Source organism: Eschscholzia californica, unplaced genomic scaffold (genome assembly GCF_041429995.1).
Source record: "Eschscholzia californica isolate CP2 unplaced genomic scaffold, dmEscCali1.0.p SCAF_4, whole genome shotgun sequence".
Lineage (NCBI taxonomy): Eukaryota > Viridiplantae > Streptophyta > Magnoliopsida > Ranunculales > Papaveraceae > Eschscholzia > Eschscholzia californica.
In genome coordinates, this window is record NW_028238461.1 from 56,459,616 (window position 1) to 56,480,391 (window position 20,776).

General features: G+C 36.5%; 3 protein-coding genes across 6 annotated transcripts; all 3 read right to left on the reverse strand.

Annotated features, from left to right (window-relative positions):
• Positions 1–1,083: 1,083 nt before the first annotated feature.
• PHS2 (alpha-glucan phosphorylase 2) lies at positions 1,084–8,328 on the reverse strand. 2 transcript variants are annotated; one of them, XM_086673886.1, is made up of 16 exons: positions 7,886–8,328; positions 7,525–7,771; positions 6,752–6,931; positions 6,443–6,619; positions 6,273–6,358; positions 5,998–6,187; positions 5,692–5,784; positions 5,049–5,233; positions 4,790–4,907; positions 4,582–4,713; positions 4,169–4,387; positions 3,873–4,076; positions 2,972–3,130; positions 2,393–2,656; positions 1,775–1,965; positions 1,084–1,408 (listed from the first exon to the last, which is right to left on the reverse strand). In XM_086673886.1, the coding sequence occupies exons 2-16, from the start codon at positions 7,732–7,734 to the stop codon at positions 1,282–1,284; spliced, it is 2,535 nt and encodes an 844-aa protein (XP_086530012.1). In that variant the 5' UTR covers positions 7,735–7,771; positions 7,886–8,328; the 3' UTR covers positions 1,084–1,281. The 2 variants fall into 2 exon arrangements, with proteins under 2 accessions (XP_086530012.1, XP_086530013.1); XM_086673887.1 differs by having other exon boundaries at positions 7,525–7,758; positions 7,886–8,023.
• Positions 8,329–9,182: 854 nt separating this feature from the next.
• Positions 9,183–16,558, reverse strand: PHT4;2 (phosphate transporter 4;2). Of its 3 annotated transcripts, XM_086673890.1 has the most exons (11): positions 16,132–16,558; positions 15,970–16,019; positions 15,789–15,846; positions 12,666–13,315; positions 10,961–11,187; positions 10,523–10,871; positions 10,386–10,430; positions 10,147–10,293; positions 9,820–9,957; positions 9,679–9,712; positions 9,183–9,585 (listed from the first exon to the last, which is right to left on the reverse strand). In XM_086673890.1, the coding sequence occupies exons 4-11, from the start codon at positions 13,140–13,142 to the stop codon at positions 9,413–9,415; spliced, it is 1,590 nt and encodes a 529-aa protein (XP_086530016.1). In that variant the 5' UTR covers positions 13,143–13,315; positions 15,789–15,846; positions 15,970–16,019; positions 16,132–16,558; the 3' UTR covers positions 9,183–9,412. The 3 variants fall into 3 exon arrangements, with proteins under 3 accessions (XP_086530016.1, XP_086530015.1, XP_086530014.1); XM_086673889.1 differs by lacking the exon at positions 15,970–16,019 and having other exon boundaries at positions 12,666–13,308; positions 16,073–16,558; XM_086673888.1 differs by lacking the exon at positions 15,970–16,019 and having other exon boundaries at positions 16,073–16,558.
• Positions 16,559–16,698: 140 nt separating this feature from the next.
• Positions 16,699–20,511, reverse strand: PHT4;3 (phosphate transporter 4;3). Its single transcript, XM_086673891.1, has 8 exons — positions 19,414–20,511; positions 18,472–18,698; positions 17,967–18,339; positions 17,791–17,835; positions 17,545–17,691; positions 17,234–17,371; positions 17,109–17,142; positions 16,699–17,009 (listed from the first exon to the last, which is right to left on the reverse strand). Exons 1-8 carry the CDS (start codon positions 19,843–19,845, stop codon positions 16,822–16,824), a joined length of 1,584 nt encoding a protein of 527 aa, XP_086530017.1. The 5' UTR covers positions 19,846–20,511; the 3' UTR covers positions 16,699–16,821.
• Between the last annotated feature and the right edge of the window lie 265 nt (positions 20,512–20,776).

Here is a 20,776-nt window from a genome sequence, read left to right on the forward strand (position 1 = left end):
AAGTGGTAATGAAGAAAAATAGTACTCCCTCACATTTTGGAAGTTTTAAAGGTACCTCTCCTTAATGTTTTTGGCGCTCCCGGGACCCCTTTGACTTCGTAAATATAGAATGATTGTTTTATATTATATCTATAATAAGATCTTGGAGCGTAGGTTTTAGAGAGAGATTCTATGAAATTGAATCTTATTCCACACAATTTTTCTTATTGATTCTTCTTCTTCTCCTTGTTATTTCTTTCTCTAACATGGATCACATATTCATTTCCTAAAATTACAAAAATTAAATTCGATGAAAGATTTATTCCATTTGTTGGTGATTGTATATGTTTAAGGAATGAAAGTATGGATAAAGATGTCAGTGAGAAAAGAAAATTCAATATCGCCGAATTCTACGATGAACAATTCAAGAAGATTGAAGATGAAATTACAAGTCAAGAGAAAAGTACTATCAAGGTTTCACTTTTATTAGTTTAATTGTTGTAATTTTCTTTTTGTCGACCTTTAGGGGCTTTAATTCTCGATCTATAAGATCTTTGTGTCTGTGTCTAGTCAATTCTTTTTTCTTCATGAGGCACTTTACATTTGAATGTATGTAACTCTCATGAAGTTTTCAGAGGAGAGGAATAAGAATTCTACCATGTACTTTGTGATGTTCACTAATGAATAAAAGTATGGTTTTGATAAAAAAAAAATGATTGCTTTTGGTCAGAGACACTCCCCAAATTGGTGAGTCAGGAGTGAATTTTGTAACATTCTTTCTGCTCAAGGTCCATTGAATTTAACCCCACTTATCTGAGTTGAAATCGGTGAACTCGGACTAAATTTTGTTACAAAAGTCCGCTCAAAGCCCACTGAATTCATCTCTAATGTTCTGGAGTTGAAATCAATGGACTTCAACTAAAACTGATAACAAAATTCAGGGCGAATCCACCGATACAAGTGATAGTTCGAACCCACCGAATTTGAGATCGATTTGAGTCCACCCAGTTCAAGAATTTGGCGAACTATATTTGAAGTAGGGTTTTCCACACTGACCACAACAATCCATGATCAAAGAAAAAAAATTCAATAGAGAACAGAAGCTATGTGAACTAATGACATTAATTTTGTCTTGGAATAACTCATAACTTCAACAGAAATTGTAATTTATAAAGTGCTAGATGCTGAAGTAGTAAAACATAAAACAGTGGGAGGAGGTAGGCAAGTGACCTCTGTTCTGATTTCCCGTTCTATTATTAAAATGATACAAGAAAGAGAAGGAGTCAATTTAGCTGTAAAAATCTATGGAACTGGGCAAGCGTTTATGTTCCAGATCTCCTTCGCGTACTGAGCAATTGTTCTATCACTGCTAAATTTACCACTACCTGCAGTGCTCAAGATCGACATCTTCAACCATCTTTTCCTATCCCTGCAACATGATAACGGAAATATTATAAAATCAAATCGTGGATATGTTTGCTTGTAAGACTGCTAATCACTCTTAACGCTTTTAATGACGCTGAACTAAACATTTGGAAAAAAGAATAAATTTATGAATTCTTTTGAAGTATGTTGTGCTCAAATCCTATGCCCAACCTGTGCCCTGGGTATTGATTGGAATCCTCTTATGCTGAACTATTACTTCCTCGAGATGTACACAAAAACTCGTAAAACACTTTTGATAGTATAGTAAGTTTCTTTTATCAATTCTTGCAATTAGTGAAGTTTTGGTTATGTACTAATATTTCTGATGGTGAAAAGCGATAAATTAAAATATCCTCGTGAATTTTCTTACTTGTAAGCTATGTCGACTTTAGCCTGAGCATCCATGTAGGCTGCGAAATCATGACCGACGAGGAAGTAATCACCCTTGCCATAGCCAGTGTTTCCCTCCAAAGATTCAAGAAGTGGGTTGTAGTCATAGCTACCAAAAGCACCACTTCTTATGAACTCCTTCGCCTCCTCAAATCTTGGATCGGGCTTGAACTGTAAGTATCAGTAACAAAGCTGTGGTTAGTTCAAAATTTTCAGATAACGTGTAGGATTACTTGAACATGCCTAGGTTGTACAGTTTAGAAACTACTATGCTAGTATTGCTTAATCTTTTAAGGGAACCGAGACGTCGTATCTGTCTAAGCAAAACTAGGTCATTGAAGATGAGTCCAAATCAACACTTCGGAACTTCAATACCATTAAGCTTTGAATGGCAACAGCGCCAGCAATCCACATGAACGAGCACGAACTGAGCTCCTAATTCCAATCAAGCTGAGAAGCTATGTGGGGTACTAACTACCTGATCGAGTTATTCTCCTTTCGAGGTAGAAGAGCTGTTACTGGTTAATCATTTATTTTATGAGGAATTCCTTTTTTATTCTATGCGGGGATAAAAGAAAGAGCAAAGAGAGATTCTTACCAGACCGTTCTCTCTATCCTTACGCAACTTGGGGACTTCATCAGCAGTGGCACCAAAAAGGAAAAAGTTTTCCTCTCCGATTTCTTCTCTTATCTCCACATTAGCCCCATCTAGTGTCCCAATTATGAGACAACCGTTTAGTGCAAACTTCATGTTGCTTGTGCCACTTGCTTCCATGCCAGCTGTGCTGATGTGTTGAGATAATTCACTGCCCGGAATTAGCATTTCGGCAACAGAGACATTGTAATTTGGAACAAACACGACCTGTTCATTCATTAATGTCAGTTCACTTGAAGTCTTATCTCGGAAAGTTAATGACAATCAAATTGGGAAAATATTTCATGAACAAAGGTTTTGCATTTGCTAGTTGTCAAATTAAGCGTAATATTGGTAATTGTTGGTTCCCATGTTGCCAGATTTAAAAAAAAGAACAATGATTTAAGTTGAGGTGATTCACTGCAACCAAGTATTAATGTTGGGGAACCATTATAACTAATTTCTCAAGAAAATAGGAAGGAATTTTTAAAATATTTAAAGAAAGGGAGCTAGTTAGAAGTTCAGAAAATGAAAAAGCTATACCTTTAAATAGTCGTTGACCTCAGGATCACTGTTAACCACAGCACCAACATCATTCACCAACTTGACTATTCTTTTGGCATTTGTATATGTTGCAAATGCCTTTCCTCCAATCATTATGGTGCGAGGTGTTGTCTTCTTCCGCTCTTCGGGGCTCATTTCCTGAGAATGATGGTAGACAGCGAGTCATCTTCCACTTTCATATGTCAAGAAATATGTTTGGTCGAACTATGTCTTGAGTGATACCCAAATGGTATTCAGTCTTATTATTCTCTTAAATGAATTTTTGTACATGTTAAAGACTTAAAGTAGATTTTGTTGTTTTGATCTAGTGAAATTTGAACATAGTAGATAACTATTATTGACAGTATTCTGATAGTAGTATCTGCCGCTAAAGGAGTTAGCTCGTAAGCAAAACATAGACATTGACTTGTGGGTCCATGAATGGATGCAGGAATAAGCACGCCTGCACGAGCAACCCATAACTTACTAACAAATACCAAAGAAGTAGAGTTGCGTCTTTGAGAAAAACAAGAAAAATGAGTGACACACTCATAAGTGAATTATGTACAGTGTGAAAATTCTCTGTGATTCATAGTAAAACCATATAGAGGAAGGGGTGAAATTTCAACTTTTTGGTTATTAAAGGATATGAGGATAACCTACATAGAAGCTATGTAGAATGGTGGGTCATAAAACTGCATACATAGCAGCTGCCATTATTATCAATTGATTAGATGTCCATGTGATCAAACCTATCAGGCAGAAGTCTCGAGGACCAAGGAGTTATACTTGAAGGCACTGGGTGAGCAATAGGTTGAATGTTATTATAGTATACTAACTCTTAACTTGTGATTATAAATTTATTGACAAGTTACTAGTGTACTCCAAGAGGCTTTTGTACCTTAAGCGCCTTGTATCTATAAACTGCACCCAAAATGTTCAGCAGCTGCCTCTTATATTCATGAATGCGCTTAACTTGTATGTCGAAGAGGCTATCAGGGTCTATGCTCTGACCCGTAATTTGGAATATGTACTGTGCTAGGCGACGTTTGTTAGCCATCTTTGCTGATGCCCACTCAGCTTGCAAGTCCTCATTGTCAGCAAACTGTTGGACAAATTGTTACTGCAGATTGTCAATGCAGTTACAGAGTAACATAGAAGGATTTAAGTCTTAAACGGTCCAAAGTATAAACGTACTTTTCGGAGTTCAGTGAGGAGGTCCAGGTTAGTAGCCCACTCGTCAGTTTTCAACCATTTGGTGATTATGTTGCTGAGCTCAGGGCTGCAAAAACGGAGCCAGCGGCGAGGAGTGATGCCATTAGTCTTATTCTGGAATTTGGTGGGCCATATAGAGACATAGTCCGCAAATAGCTCTGCCTTCAAGATGTCGCTATGTAACTGGGCTACACCGTTTACCTACATGAAGTTTGAAACTTTCTTCTCAGTTTAGCACGATTTGGAGTTTCAGAATGGGAAGTGAAAACAGAAAACGGAGTTTGTAAGAAAGACGCTATGGGAAATGGTCACACATAGCTGGTTTCCCAGCATATACCAACTAAACGTGAGTGCCAATTCATCATTATGGGGAAAAGGAAAAGAACAATTTATACCGTATGTGCAGATACGACACACAAATTTGCCATGCGCACGACTGGCTTTTGCGGGTTGGAGCTATCCAAGATGCGCAAGCTGGAGAGCTTTGACTCGAGATCAGACCGGGTGGATGATATCATTGCCATAAACTGCAAAAAATATCCTCAGTACGTGTAAGATCTACCTATGTTAAAAAGAGATAGGAGAAGAACTATGAGCACATACACGTCTATCAATTTCTTCTATGATTTCCACATGGCGAGGAAGAAGTTTCCTCATTACAATTTGCGACCATTTCTCTAGTGCTTCAGGAAGAACCGTATGATTGGTATACGCGATTGTCCTATTTCAAAAAAAAAATCTGCAGTTAATTGTGATAGCCATTTCATAATTGCTAACATGCCAAAGATCAATCCTATAGAAAGTCGTTGCCAGCATCAAAAAATATTATGAGGCAAAGGACAAGTAGAACAGATTATCATACTTTGTTGTTATATTCCAGGCTTCATCCCAACCAAGTCCTTCATCATCCATTAGAAGGCGCATCAATTCTGGAATAGCAAGAGTAGGGTGGGTATCATTCAGCTGTACTGCTACCTTGGTTGGGAATTCAGACCACTGCCATGAACCCTTGTTGTCTCTCCTTTCTTTAAATCTGGCAATCATGTCCTATAAATTCGAAGAAAAACAACGCAACAGACCAGCTTTGTGTAATTAGCAATTGGTTCTTTATCATGGATGCAATGAGAAATCTTAAATTAATTCAGTGCTGGCACAACTTTGAAGCAACAACATTATGCAAACCAACAGTCCAGAAATCTTTCTGGCATGTCATTCGCATTGGAAGTACAATGAGCAAGAAAAGAATCAGGTGACTCACATCCTACTGTTACGAACAGGACCCCTCAAAATTCATACATGGAAATATGTTTCCATTAACAAAGACTAACCATGATTCCTAATTATAGCTCCAAGCAGGATACCTCAAACTTTAATTGAGTTTTTCTGGAGTTCATTTTTCTTGTAGTTGTGCCAAATGGAAATTGATGACAAAATTTGAAAAATGGCATGCATTAGCAAATGTGTCCCAGGAACAATATACAGTGACGAAATGAGGATCAAGATACCTGAAGAGAGGCACTGCAAAGGAAAAATTGTTGCTTCAATCTTAAAAGCTTTCCATTTTCTGTAGCATCACCAGGATATAGAACTGCACAAATCTGTAATAGCACATTTGGAACAATTTCTGTCAGATTATCAAACGATGTGCAAGCATATATGCATTTCCAAGCAAATATAGGGGTTGTTCTTTTTCGAGGTAACCAGGAAAATATTCAAGTATATATTAGAGTTGAGTCTCAGGGAGAATATTTTATACAAAACTAATACATCCCAAATGGAACAACCAAAGACCAATGGACCCTTTTGCCAACCTGCTGAGCGCTAGAATGAAGTTTGGCCGCAGATTCATATTGTCCATCATTAAACTGAAATAGGTCAAAATCCTCAGCGCCAGCCTTTGCTTCCCAGAGACGAAGACTAATAGTGTTCTTGGTCTTGTACCCTGGAATGGGCACGTCGTAAGCCAGTGCCTTGATAACCTCTCCTCCAACCCATTTTCGACTGGGACATGTAAATACAAAGACACGTTCAATAAAAAATGAAAGAAATGAGCACTCTACGTGATGGAATGAAACCAAACACTTACGATCCAGTCGGAGTAACCTCAACATGACCAAAAAATCTGACAGGGAACACAACATCATGTCTAACGACTTCCCACGGGCTGAATTTCTGCAATAATCAACCAGAAATCACTAAGGGAGCAAAAATCTGTAAACAAAACAATATTTAGAACAACTTCCAGTTCAACCACACCTCAAGCCAATCTTCAGCTGTTTCTTCTTGGCCTTCCTTTGTAATTCTTTGCTTGAAAAGCCCATATCTATAGCGTAAACCATAACCCCATGCAGGTAAGTTTAGTGTCGCCATAGAGTCCAAAAAGCAAGACGCAAGCCTTCCCAGACCACCATTTCCTAGTGCTGCATCTTTTTCCTTCACGTTTGAATAAATAGAGTTTTTCATAAATAAGTAGTACACAAGAATACAGAATCATCAGATTCTCTTGAAAATTCGTGTCAACATTTATTTCTACAATTCTACCCATAGTCCAGATTATTTAAATACCTGCTCAGAAATGTTTTCAAGTTCATGTCCCAATTTATTTAGAGCATCAGCATAAGCATCTCGAATATTCAGGTTTCCAATTGCATTAGACAGAGCTCGACCCTGAAGATACTCCATGGACAAATAGTATGTTTGCTTCGGATCTACTTTGTGAAAATGTTCATAGGTTTCATTCCATTGCTGCAAAAACATGACAAAAAAAATGTAATTGCTTCACCAAGGATTCAAAATACTCAAATATGCCTAAAGACACTCATGAATTCCGGAATACTTTACGGACTTGCCACATTAATGTCCAGCCATTTTACACAATCATACCAATTAAACGTTAATGCACCCAAACTACACATATTTGTTTTTGTGGCTTTGTTTCAAGCATCTAATGTATAATTAGAGGAACTAATATTAATGGATTCTAATAAAGCTAATCTATTATGAATTACCAAAAAACTAAACCTAGAGAAAAATGCTAGGGAACAAAAAAAACCAGGCAGGCAGATATCCTATGTGGATTGTGGTGATTCGTGCTTTTAATGATTCTGATACATTAAACACCTAATCATGGAAAGCCAGATATAATTTCTGCCCAAAGTCTGCCAAGTGTTTCTCTTACTCCATCATTACTCATACACACAACTACCCAAAATGAATTGTAAGAGCAAAAGTTATACTAGAACAAAATGAAAAAAAAAAAAAAAACGAAATTTAGATGGAAGCTTTCCTAAACAAATAAAAAGTTTTATAATGAGGAAGCTCAGTAGTTGTGTTATTACTTGAACAAGGCGATCCCGAACGCTCTCAGCAGTTGCGAAGTAAGCTTGTTCTGGTTCAAATTTGAAGGGAGAAAAGGAGGGAGTGAATCGAGCATGATAATTGATGTTAGATGCGATTTGTAATGGATTATTATCAGCTAATGGATGAGCAATGGCAGGAATATTTGAAGAATCAGAACCGTTGGTTTCTTCTTTACTGATCGACGACATTTTCAGGCGATCCTTTTCTACCTGCTGTGTTTGATTACTAAATGAAGAAACAAAACATAAATAGAAACTAATCAAAACATAATAGTACAATTTTCACAGATGATGAAAGAAATTAAAAGAGTTGGAGGAGAGAGAGAGAGAGTTGAATTACTTGTGAAGAGTGGTGAGGAAGGAAAGGGGATTTTAGATCCCTATAGAGAGAGATAAAGAGAGTATTTGAGCTCGGATTGAGTCAAAATGAAGTTAGTTATAGGGAAGAGAAGAAGATCATTTCTACTCTAGAGTGAGTAAAGAATAGAGAGAGAGAGAGGGTCACGAGGATAAGGAGAGAGAGAGACACGGATGAGTGAGAGAGTCCATGAGACCGGGCCAAGCTGCACCTTTCTCCCATACCAACTTGGACATGACAAGTGTCCAAAGTATCTCTTCCTAAAGAGTGAATAAGAGTAGTATATACTGCAAAGGGTCCCTACTGCAAATGAGTGAGAGAGAAGGTTGGAAGAGATATTTTCAAGGAGCTTAACATAGGCCCCCTCTCCACCCCCTCTCCTTTTTTTTTTTTTTTTAACTCCATTTTTCTGTTCGCGTCCCAACATTAGGTAAGTCAAAGGGCACCAATATATATAGTAAATAATATAGTAATAAATTTGTCAAGTTATAAGTCTTCTTTCATACATAGTTTAAATTAGACAGTATCGTGCTCATCACATCTTCATGATGTATCAATGTTTTGTAACGACTAACGTAGTGGAATTTTCAAACAAAAAACAAATATGTAAGTAGGAAGGTATTTAGACTAGACCTAGTTCCGGATGAGTTTGAACCGAATAAATTAAGGCAAATCCGAATGCCCTCGTGAGCCTCAGACTCCCATAAAAAATGCCAAAAGCCAAAGTTGGTGCGAGTAAAAAGGAGGCCGGCCACCTTTTGACTGTCTGAAAAGGTGTGAAATCTAACTATTCGATCAGATTGCACACCAAACTCAAGTAAAAAAAAAATGTCTCTGTCGCTGCTCTTTTTATTGAGAAAGAGACTACTAAAGAAAAAGAGAGGTTTAACATTTAGGCGATGCGAAAAGAAAAAGTATCACAGCAAACGAATCTACAACAATCTATGGAGTAAAGTACCACAGTTGATATTCTTGTTTAATTATGTGATGGAAAGTCGAAGGATTATTTAAACGAATGTTCGATAATCGCAACATACTTGTTATGTTTTCGAGTCGCGGCCACGGCGGGAGAATACAGATAGACTATATACAAGGATGGTTTCCTCAAGAGAATATTCTTCCATGGACTATTGATGTTGGATTTTTAGCCAGAAAAAAAAAACAACATACAAATCATGAATAACTTCTTGAACAAAACAACAAAAACAGAAAAAGATATGATGTCTCAGTAGATGGTCGGAATGAAGAGACCCTCTTAGTCTCTTAGAGTTGATTAGGGTTTGTTTGTTTACCACACATTCATTGATCTTGACAATCCAACATTAAAAATATCTAACTTACCTTTCTCTTTGGTGGCCCACTAGACATATATAGGCCTTCCAGTATCGACAAAGATTCCGAACTGTAATTGAGTTTGTATGATAAAAAAAAATTTTGTATCTTTCATATGTGTCCAATAATCTTTTAAAGATCGAAAAATTGGTGTCGGTGATAAATTAGGTATCACTATTAGTAGAACACACGCTCTGCTGTTGCATAAACGTTCCAAAAAATTGTCGTAACAAAATATAGAACCGCCGTGACTGTTAAAAAAGCTTGGAATGATCCCAACCATTGAACAAAGTACCCAGTACCAATTGTGCTGATTATCGCAGAAAACGTTCCAATAGAATTTGTAATTCCTGTTTCAGTAAGAAGGTGATGAATAATAACCCATTGAAGGAAAAAAAAAAAAGATTAACAGTAAAAACCTGAGTATCTAACCGAAAACATACCATGGAGGAATCCTGCACATCGAGGAGCTATGTCCTGAATAAAAACAATTGGTCGACGTGATCAATGGTGAAATAGATATTGATGATATTTCAAATGTTGCAGGATAACATATCAAGAAGGAAAAGAAAATAAGAGCTTACTTGCATGTTGAGGAGAAACCCTGCTTGACTGAAAGAACTTAAACTCAGAGCTGCTGTCAAGCATATAGCTGCATCTGTTGGCGTTCTAGCATAATTCAAGCAAAGAAGCGATATTCCAGGCCCGATGAAACCTATCGACTGTCATATACCAAAGTTGTGCTTAAATTCATTATCGGGTAATATTTGAAGTTTTGGACTAATATATAAGTATCATGACATAGACTACTGTAGTTTATCGATGTATAAGGGTTTACAGACTTGGGTTTTGAAATTTAGCGTGGAGCACTAATCGGTATGGTAGAGTAAGTTCAGTGATGGGATGCGTACCTGCATGATCTTTCGAACAAGTGTGATTGAGTAACCCGCTTTGACCAAAAAATCTGAGGCTGCACCAGCAATGTAACCCGAGATTGCCATCATTCCCCAAGGGATTGCACTGAACCAGGCAGCTTGTTTCAAGTTCACATTAAACACCTGTACAAGTTAGTAACAGAACTTTTTATCATATTAACAAGAAGTGAGTATTGAAGGAAAATTCTAATGAAAATGAAAAAGTTAGCACATACCGTCTTGAAATATACAGGCATCCATGAGAGAAGAACGAAGTAGCCCTGCAAGTCAAAACAAGTTTTAATTCCTTAAAGAATGTGCGAAAGGAATACTAGCGGAGTCGAAAAAGTGATAGTATTAGTTAGAAAATTACCCAGTTGTTTGTAACATTAGCAAACGCAATCGCCCAAGTAGGTAACTTTGAGAAAAGTTCACGTAAAGATGGGAGCTTGCCGTTGCTAGTTGGAGAATCGGATTTTCCAGCTTGAATCAAACCCAACTCTGTTTTACTAATTACTCGACTTTCTCGTGGATCATTAGTGACCCCATTTACCCATACCGTCAGCCACAAGAGTCCAAGAGATGAGAAAAGAGCAAAAGTCCCGTGAATTCCGATCTTTGACATTACAATAGGGGTTAAAAGAAAGCTTATAACATTTCCTAGATGAAAACCAGCCATGGAAATTCCAACTGCGCTTGCTCGTTCATTAGAAGGAAACCACCTAATTGTTATAAGAAAGATACACGCAGATTAACTTAGTAAATTTCATCATTTCAACAAGTAGATCGAATATGAATATAAAAGATGTACCTAGATAAGAGAAGGTTCATGGAAGGAAATGCAACACCTTCAGCGAAACCAAAGATGGCACGAGCGGCTAAGAGCATACCGGTGGAATGATCAGCTGCCCACGGTGTGAGAAGCGTAGCTAAGGACCATAGGGTTACACCCCATGCAAGAACTCTCTTACCGCCATATTTATCAGCCAGAGCTCCTCCAGCTATTGATGAAAATAAGTATCCCCACAGAAAAGATGACTTCAAACATGAAAAAAATTCAAATTACGTGGTAAGAGAAACACCTTGATGTGGATACTATGATGCTAAATCTTATGTACTTCAACTACCAGTAAGCTATCTGAGGCCTTAGTTTAGTAATTATGGAGGTGCCTTTAAACCTTCCACTATTACATTGGCTGGGCTGACAATGGAAATCCCCTCAAATACACAATATGCTCTCTTTGTGCTTGACCAGGACCTAATTGATGTAATCATGCATGGGAGATTTTATATACACTCACCATTTCTATCTATCACACTCACATCTCCTTTTGCTTAAACAAAAAATACCTTAGATGTGAGTGTTTATAACAAAAATTGTAAGTGTATAATGTATTTAAAATTTCCCGTTTAGTATTTTCACCGATATTTGACCCCACCTTCACGTTATACAGAAGAAACATAAGGCGCCTTCTGTACAAATACCGACTATGGCCCAAAACTGAGGTGGGATACCAAATTCTAGAGGCCCAATAAGGAAACATCCATGTTGGGGAATTCAGTCTAGACCGAGACAAAGAGGTCAGGCCCAACTGAGGCCCAACACACAAAACCTTTTCGCGTATGCACTGCCGAAAAAAAACAGAGAGGTGGAAATGCTATTTATTTTTATTCACCCCTTCAACTCTCCAAACTTCTAAGGGCATAAAAAGTAAATTATAGAATACTTAGACATCAACCATGACTGTTTTTGTTATGATTTACTTAAAACAAATATAATAAATTGTTGGAAAAATTCTAAAAAATAAAATTATGATGTATAGTGATATAATACTCTTCCTCGTATACTACTATACTGTGTTATAATGATTTTTTTTTTTCGAAAAATAAATGACTAGGGCGTTATTCACATTGAAAAAGACTATCGCTAGTCGTGTACCTCCTGGGCAGACTGGATCTAATTCAAAAGTTTGTATACGTAACGAATTAAAGTAATAAATTTAGTTAAACAATACCAAAATATGGTAAAGTCTAGTTTTGGTTATATTATACTATAAATTTAGATTAAGAAGACCCAAATATGGTGAAGTCTAGTTTTGGATATATTATACTATAAATTTAGATATAAAACAAAATAACACAAATATGATAAAGTCTAGTTTTGTATACCTAATGAATAAAAATACTCCCACAGAAAAACAATATTACATGAAGATTGAGTTGAAGAAATCATTTGTGACCTCCGTTTTGACAAATAGCAATGAATACAATTTTGGTTCAATGGGTTTAGAGTTCAATTGTTGGAGTATCAAAATTTTAGAGACTCTCACAATGAGGAGCTGGGTTTGCTGTCTCTTCTTACTCGGTTCAATTCAATGTGTTTCAAGCTTACTCTGTAAAACTCCCGCACGGCCATTTTCAAGCTTAGAACACACACATGGAACTCATTTGTGAAAACAGGGAAGAGAGAGATTGGGAGTTAGAGAGAGAGAGAGAGATTGGGAGTTAATACTCACCTGAACAATACCCAAGAAAGAACTGCTCCAGCCATGAGCTTCAGCAAGAGGAACAATAGCAACAGACATCACAACTCTATCAGCGTTACACAGACACATAACAAACGCAACCAAACTCACCACTTTCAATCTCTCTGACAAAACTAAACCACCACCACCTAATTTCTCTCTTCTTCCTTCAACTCCTCCTCCTCCTCCTCCTCCCACTAGAAAACCTCTCTCCACTCTCTCTGCCCTGCAACTTACTAACATAGCTTTCTCTCTCTTCATTTCTTTCTCTGGTTTCATCCATCTCTTCATACTTACTCCCAGAATACCACCAGTTTCTGTCCATTTGATCCCTTTCAAAGATAGATCAGATTGAAATCTTTGATGGGTCTTGTTTCCACATCCGATCAAATTCGATTGGTGATTCCCATGTACAGAAGAATATGAAGGTAAAAAAGAAACAGACTTGATTGGTGTGACAACACCCATTTTTACAGAGAAATCAAAAATAGATCCAATCAAGAACAATTTTTCTTGAATCAGAACAATTTTTCTTTAGACATTTCTTGATTTGGGTAAGAAGGATTTGATATTTTAATAAAGAGAAACGGCTGCTTGGTCTTCAGAGGGTTGGTACTTGGTAGGGTTCAGATAACTGACAACTACCAACAACATACAAGGAAAATCAAATCTGTATTAGGTAAGTTTTAAGGGTAATCCACAAAAGGGTAATAATGTAATTAACAACATTCAAGCTTAAAAAATACGTGGAAACACGTAAGCTTTCAACATGTCTCACCAAATTCCACCTTTGCTCTCCCAACCTGACCTATATGCCTTGTCAACTAAAGAAAAAACTGACATATATGCCAACTAACACATATGTGCCAACTAACTCTTCCCCCTAGGATTCGTCCAAATTTTTTTTTATTTTTTTTTTAAATGATTCGTCCAAATATTTGAGAGATCCAAAAATAAATATTAGAGAATTATGTATAGGATTTTTTAAGAAGATAAATAGTATTCATAATGGTGTTTTAGAAGAGGATTTGCATCTTTATTATTTTTTCCAAATATCTAAATCCTTAACCAATAAACTATAACTTAAATCATGTTAGAAACCTGTTTAGAATATAACTGTTATTTTTAAAGCATACATTGAAAATCCAAAACACGAGGCTTTATATTATGTTAGGGTCCAAAGTTGTCTTCTAATTAACATCTATGAGAATCCTCTGTTAAGGTTTCATCCTTGGTTAAAAGGATTTCACCTGAATTCCCAATACAAAAAAAATAACTGACATATATAACCTTGAGTCATTAAATGAAGTAAAAATACCCACTTTAGGACTCATAAAACGTCCGGTCGTACAGAAAACGGGTCAGGTTAACCTAAGCTTTATTCTCGGTCCAGGACTGGGCCTCTGTTTTGAGCCCGCCGGTCCAGGCAGGCAAAAGCATGGGTCGGGCTCCCATTTAATAAAGTAAAGGGAAATGCAAGGAATCTTCAGATAATTATAGAAAGGCAGCTCTTTATAGGTATGGCTCCCTGGTATTTCTCTGAAGTATAACATTTGAGATAGTTGTTCTCTTGAAATATCATGTGTTGAAGCATCTATAAAGTTGGGTGAGGATTCTTTGATCTTTTCCTATCATCAAAGCATCTATCTTTTCTTATCTCACTATTAATACGAATATACTATAATCAAAACAAGTGATTGTCAAATGACAGGATCCACTTTATGAACATGAACAGATCTAGCCCATAAAAACTGTCTATCTTGGAATATAAATTACAAATAGATAGATTAGTTCAGAAATTTGGCTAAGGTTGTGTTTGTTTTTTTAATTTTTCAGATCTGAAATCTGAATTGGGTCCCAATTCAGATTCCAGGTGTTTGTTTTTTTCATTAGTGAAATCTGAAAATTAAGCTGAATCATGCATTTGTCTGAATTGGCTGAATTAGAGCCCATTTTATTCACACTTCAAAATAAGTCTGAAATGAAGACATAAATTCTGAAATGTGTAAAATGTCATTTATGCCCATATAATTTAGAACAATCTTTCTTCTCCACCACCACTAAAACAAAACTACCACCACCACCACAAACCGCCACCACAGGCCGCCACCACCACAAACCGCCACCACTACAGGCCACCACCACCACAGACCGCCACCATCAAAGACCGCCACCACCACAAACCGCCATCACAGACCACCACCACAGACCGCCATCAAAGTCCACCACAACCAATACTACTCAAACCTAAGCGTGATAAAGTTTCACCCAAAAAAATCCAAAAGATTTCAACTTTACTCTTTAAACTGAACAAAAGCTTCCTCTTTTTTATCATTTCAGTACATTAACTTCGCCACTTTCATCTTCAAGATTTGTGCTAAATATCGTTTTTCCGACGATTAAAGAAGATTTTTCTGGAGAAATCGAGTGTTGTTGAGTTGAAGATAATCTGAATCGGTTTAGTTGATGTATGAGGTTTTTGAAGCTCGGATCTGTATACAATCTCTCGAAATCTAGGGTTTTTAAGCTCGGATTTGTGAGGGTTTTTTAGGTTTCTGATATGCTGTGTAGAGAGATCTAGAGAGAGAGTACGGTAGAGAGAGAAGGAGAAAGGTTAAGAAAAATTAGGGTTTTTTTTCTTTTAAGAAAGATACATGAGGGTATAAATGTCCAAGCCATAATTCAGATTTAATTATTCAGATATGAAAAACAAACATCTTAATGAAAAATAATTCAGATTTTTCAGATTCAGCCATTTCAGTTCAGCCAATTCAGATTCAGTAATTCAGATTCAGACTGACAAAGAAAAAACAAACACAACCTAAGCTTATAAAAACGAATCTCTGGCCAAGTTTGGCAGGACGAAGAAATGGGATTTTAGGATTCTTCGGATCATACTTGCAAGAACAAGAAAATTACAGGCACATTTATGATTTTATCTCGGGGGATCAATGAGATTTGAATCTATGACACCTTATTCTTACACCTCTTTCATTTTGTCCAAAGTCTTTCGACTCTTTTCTATTGTTGGTTTAGCTTTACTATAGGTATTTGACAATTTTAGGTCTTAAACTATTTGATACTCATTGCAAAAAGAAGAGAGGTTAAATATACCTGGTTAAGCACAACAGAATCTGCACCTGATTAAAACAAATGGTTCTTCAGCTGTCGCCTGCACAAGTTAAGAGAAGAGGGGTTAATATTACATCAGCAAAAAATCAAACAGCCAGCACAAATTAATTAACATCTTATGCGATCGATTCAACTGATCCCAGGAAAGATGCACATACTTCACTTGTATCTTTCTGTCTCTTTGAAAATATCTACGCAAGCAAATATTCGAATCTGAAATACAGTAAAGCAGCAAAAGCTTCTTTTCAGAAAAGAAAGAGCGTTACCAGAAGAAACGGCTTCTTTATATTCTTCAACACCTTAAATAGATGGAAGCAAATCTTACCCATGTCACAGGCAATTGATCAACTAAGTAGCAATCCTCTTTGGCGAACTGCAGTAGTTACCATTTCATTTCCGATACTAACTAATGAGAAAAGTCCAAAATAATACGAGAGAAGATCAAAATTCAGATGCACATCAGCAGATTAAACTTGTTTACAACAGTTGTTGGAAAATTTGTTTGTACATCAAATCCAATACAAAAAAATCTTATATATATATATATATATATATATATATATATATATATATATATATATATATATATTGCGAGTAAATAATATTTTAAGTCAAACCTTCTGATTCCTTAAAATGTGGTATACAAACTACTAAACTAGTATAAAATCATTTTCTACACTATCCAAGCATCAAATTGATTCAGTCATTCAAATATGTTTTTGGGAGTAGTTAATATTCAGCAAACAAAGGTGTGATTCTTTTATACGATTATATGAGCTGTTTGTATGCTCTAGGTAGTTGACACGCTCTGAACTTATACTTAGGTTATACATAGAACGTCTCCAAAGAAGAACGAGCCTGTGCAAGAGTGTCATATCATGTCATCATATACTTTTAACCATGAACTGATTACTTGAACATTATACTAACATTTCCATTCTTTTACTGTACATGTTATCAAGTTTTAATCATGTCCAATTTCCAGACAACAAACGAGAAGAACTCTCTTCCAAGTTCACTGATCACTTTCATCAAAATTAACTCGCTCTCCAGTAGCAAACACATTCCAGAATAGAGCGCTGACAAAATATAGGAATGACGTAAGCATTAGAAATCCACCGAAAGAACCCATCAGCTCGACAAAGAAACCTGCACCAACAGTTCCTATTATGGCAGCCAATGTTCCAGCGGTATTTGACATTCCTGTTACCAATAAATGAAACACTTATATTATCCAAATCACATATATGTGTTAATGTTGATAGAGTTATTTTTCGCTGACAAATGACTTTTAAATAATACCATGTAGAACACCGGCATATTGTGGAGCAATTTCCTGGTCACACAGAAAGACAAGCAAAATGTCAGAAAGATATGGCAAAATCTCTTATCGTTCCCAACTCATATGCTTTATTAGATCTTCCAACCTGAAGGTTCACCAGGAAACCAGAGTGGCTAAATGATTTCAAGCCCACAGCTACAGTCAGCCAAAGAGATGCCATAAATGGAGTCTTAGCCGAAGTAAGACCTAGAAGAGCAATCCCAGGACCAATGAAACCGATTGACTGTCAAAGGACGCATTGAAGTGTTACATTCTAAATTAGGCAGTTCAAAAAGCATAGAATATGATTCCTTTGTGGGATAATATGATAGGACAAAGAAAGAAATGTGCAAACATGCGATCTCTTTCTCCAAATTCATAATCATAGACTCCTCAAATTTTCAACGTAATATATACCTGCATGATTTTACGAGTAAAAGTAACTGTTGCACCATTAGAAATCAGCATATCTGACCAAACACCAGCAAAATATCCTAAAACTGCCATCATTGTCCATGGAACTGCACTAAACCATGCTGCTTGTCTGAGGTCAACACGATGTATCTGTTCAACCATACCAAAAACACCCACTGATTTCTTAGAAACTATATAGGTAGTTGAAATTAAAATACACATCCTAGTTTAACAGTGAAAAAATCTTACAGAGTTGAAGTATATAGGCATCCAGGAAAGAATAATGAAATATCCCTGCCATTAGTTTTAAATGATTAGTACTTCATATGCATTCCCTAATAAGTAAATGCAGAAAGAAATAAGTTTAAATGGAACATAACCACTGTTTCTGTTAAGTAGTGACGGAAGGTGTATAAGTAAGTTACCCAGCTATGCATTGCATTTGCAGAAATTAGCGCCCAAGTTGGTAATTTTGAAAGCAAACGTCTAAAAGGAGGAATAACTTGGGTTCTTTTAAGCTGATTCCCCTGAGACAGAATCGGGGAGTTCTGCCTCTTGTTTGTTATGTAATCCAGCTCATACTTCGATATCTGAGGATGCCGATCAGGGGTACTTGATGTTGCAGAAAGCCAAACCAACACCCAAAGAAATCCTGATAGCCCAAATATTACAAAAGGTCCAAAGACTCCTCCTTGTGACATGAGGATTGGAGAAAGCAAAAGTCCAATCACATTTCCAAGCTGAAATCCACCAATTGCAATGCCAACAGCTCTGGATCTTTCTGTCTGAGGAAACCATCTAAAAGAGAAGGTGATTCAAATTACTTCTTTAACCTATGACGAGAGATCATTTTCAATTGCAAACGCACGTCACCACATAATATATATATATATATGTATTAAATTATCAACGTCAGAAGTTTTCTAATACCTTGAGATCATGTTGTTCATGCTCGGAAGAGCCACACCTTCTGCAACACCAAGCAACGCTCTCATGGCAAGTAGGGCCCACAAAGAAGTTTGAGCAGCCCAAGGAGTGAGATATGTAGCTATCGACCATATAGCCACGCCCCATGCCATGACTATTTTCCCACCATAGTAATCCACAAGAGCTCCTCCAATAATGGGTGACATTAAATATCCCCAAAGAAAGGATGACTGAAAATTATAATTTGACAGTTAAGAAATGATAGCAAGTAAAGTCAAGTGTTGTTAACCATATCTGAACTATTCAGTTCGATGATTTAAGCACTTAGATTTCGGTTATCTTAACTCGTCTCTTGGTCGTCATTTTCATAATTAAGTTTCTTGCGCACTTCTTACCGTTGTTCTTGTTATTGAAAGCCCTACAATATCCTTGTTTCTCTTCAAGAAAATCTTATAGATTATTCTCAAAATCTTCAAAATTTTCAAAGTAATGTTGAATATTTCAAACCGGAGACGAAAGGAACAAAAATAGACTATTTGCATACCAATATCTCGCGCTAAAGGAGAAAATCTGTCAAACATGATATCCTTCCTAGATATAAGTTGAGTATTTTTCGTGTTCTTTCCATTTGCCGAGTAAAAATACGTGAAAACCAAATCTAGCTTTAATTTCGCCTTTTTAACAATCGTTTGAAACATACTAATATCAATCTGTAAGAATTATAGACAAATCGGATTGATCTAGACTTCTTTCAAAGAATCAAAAACTTGACAGAACCAGAATGGATATTAACACATTGTTTAGAATTCAAGATTATTCTTCATACTAAACTACGTAGTTCAAGACAATTGATTACGCCATAATTTTTGCCTGGAGCCTACTAGTGTTCTTGGCGGCGATCTATCAATGAAAATCAACAAAAAAAAATTGTAACTAGAGAATTACCTGAACAATACCAGCAAATGACCTACTCCATCCATGAGTCAAAGACAATGGAACAATCGCCACAGACATTACAACTCGATCAGCATTACAGAGAGCTAAAGCAAGAGCCAACATCGCAACAACTTTAACTCTTTCAGAAGTAATAAATTCGATAGTACTCGGTGACTCAAACGAAGCATCATTACTAGAAAACCTAGGCTTAGACGAATGAAAACGAAGCTTGAATTTATCTTCTTGAATCCAATTACTCAAAGAACAAAACCGAGAAGGAAATTCAATTTCATTAAAACTGCGTTTATTCCATGGCTGTTGAATAGAACTGGAACAAAATCGAGAACTAGTTAACTGGTTTTTCTGCTTTTTAGTTTTAGGGTTTTGAAGTCGTGAAGAAGAATGAAAGAGTGATTTATCGAGAGATAATCGAAAAGTCATGCTGAAGAAGAAGAGAGAGAGAGAGAGAGGAGTACAGAGAGTGAGAGCAAAATGATCGCGGGAGAGGGTTTGTCGTATAAATCTCTTCTTACACGGACGGAGGTCAGCTACCTACTCGGACCACCCAATTCAAACCTTCCCTTTGGGTAGTGGTACTTCGTGCCCCGTTAACATGGACGGGTGCCCCCCCCCCCCATCACAAATTTACTTTAGGCAACCTAGATAGAATGCCCGAAAGATCTAGCAGCTGGAATCAGACGTGGAAGGCCGGATTCTTTTAGACGGAAATTTGGAGATTTTTCTCAAACCTTTCAGGTTTGGGTACATTTCGTCAAAATTACTAACTTTGTAGATATTTTTCACTACTATCATGCAATAAAAAAAAATTTGACATTTAACCGTCTGTTAAATAGATAATTTAATTATTTTCAAAATAGGTAACTGTGTCAAAAATAGAGTTAACATGCATTACTACGATCTGTGAATGAACTTTCGCTTCAGAAACATCTTTGACGGTGTAGATCATGATACGACTAGATTTATGTTTATCGTTAATGTAAATGATTTGAGATTTGTAAAAACTAGATCCTGTTATTTTTTAGAAGGTTGACTACGATTCTACAAATTCATTACAAAAGTATTGATGCATCATCAAGCACGATAATCGTTAATGTGGGACTTCTAAAGTTTAAGAGTTTTTTTTTTTTGAATTGTTAAGCGTGTGCCTCGAACCCTTTTGACCTCTAGGTGGAAGATTATACCTCTTACCACTCCAACCAAGGGTTGTTGGTTCTAGAGTTTAAGAATTTATGTCGACACTAGCAACGACTTGAGCAAAAGTGTTAGACAAAAACTAAATCTTGTTAATCTTTTATATACGCATGAAATTGTGATAAGCAAGGTTATTTTTTTTATTTACCCCCTAAAGTGT

Bases quoted from the DNA above. Each gene is read 5' to 3' on its own strand.
- PHS2 (XM_086673886.1), bottom strand. From the start codon at position 7,734: ATGTCGTCGATCAGTAAAGAAGAAACCAACGGTTCTGATTCTTCAAAT. The intron at 6,188-6,272 runs GTAAGTGTTTGG...TACATGTCCCAG, and splicing joins GAGGTTACTCCGACTGGATC to TCGAAAATGGGTTGGAGGAG. The intron at 4,908-5,048 runs GTATGATAATCT...TTTTTGAAATAG, and splicing joins GCCTGGAATATAACAACAAA to GACAATCGCGTATACCAATC.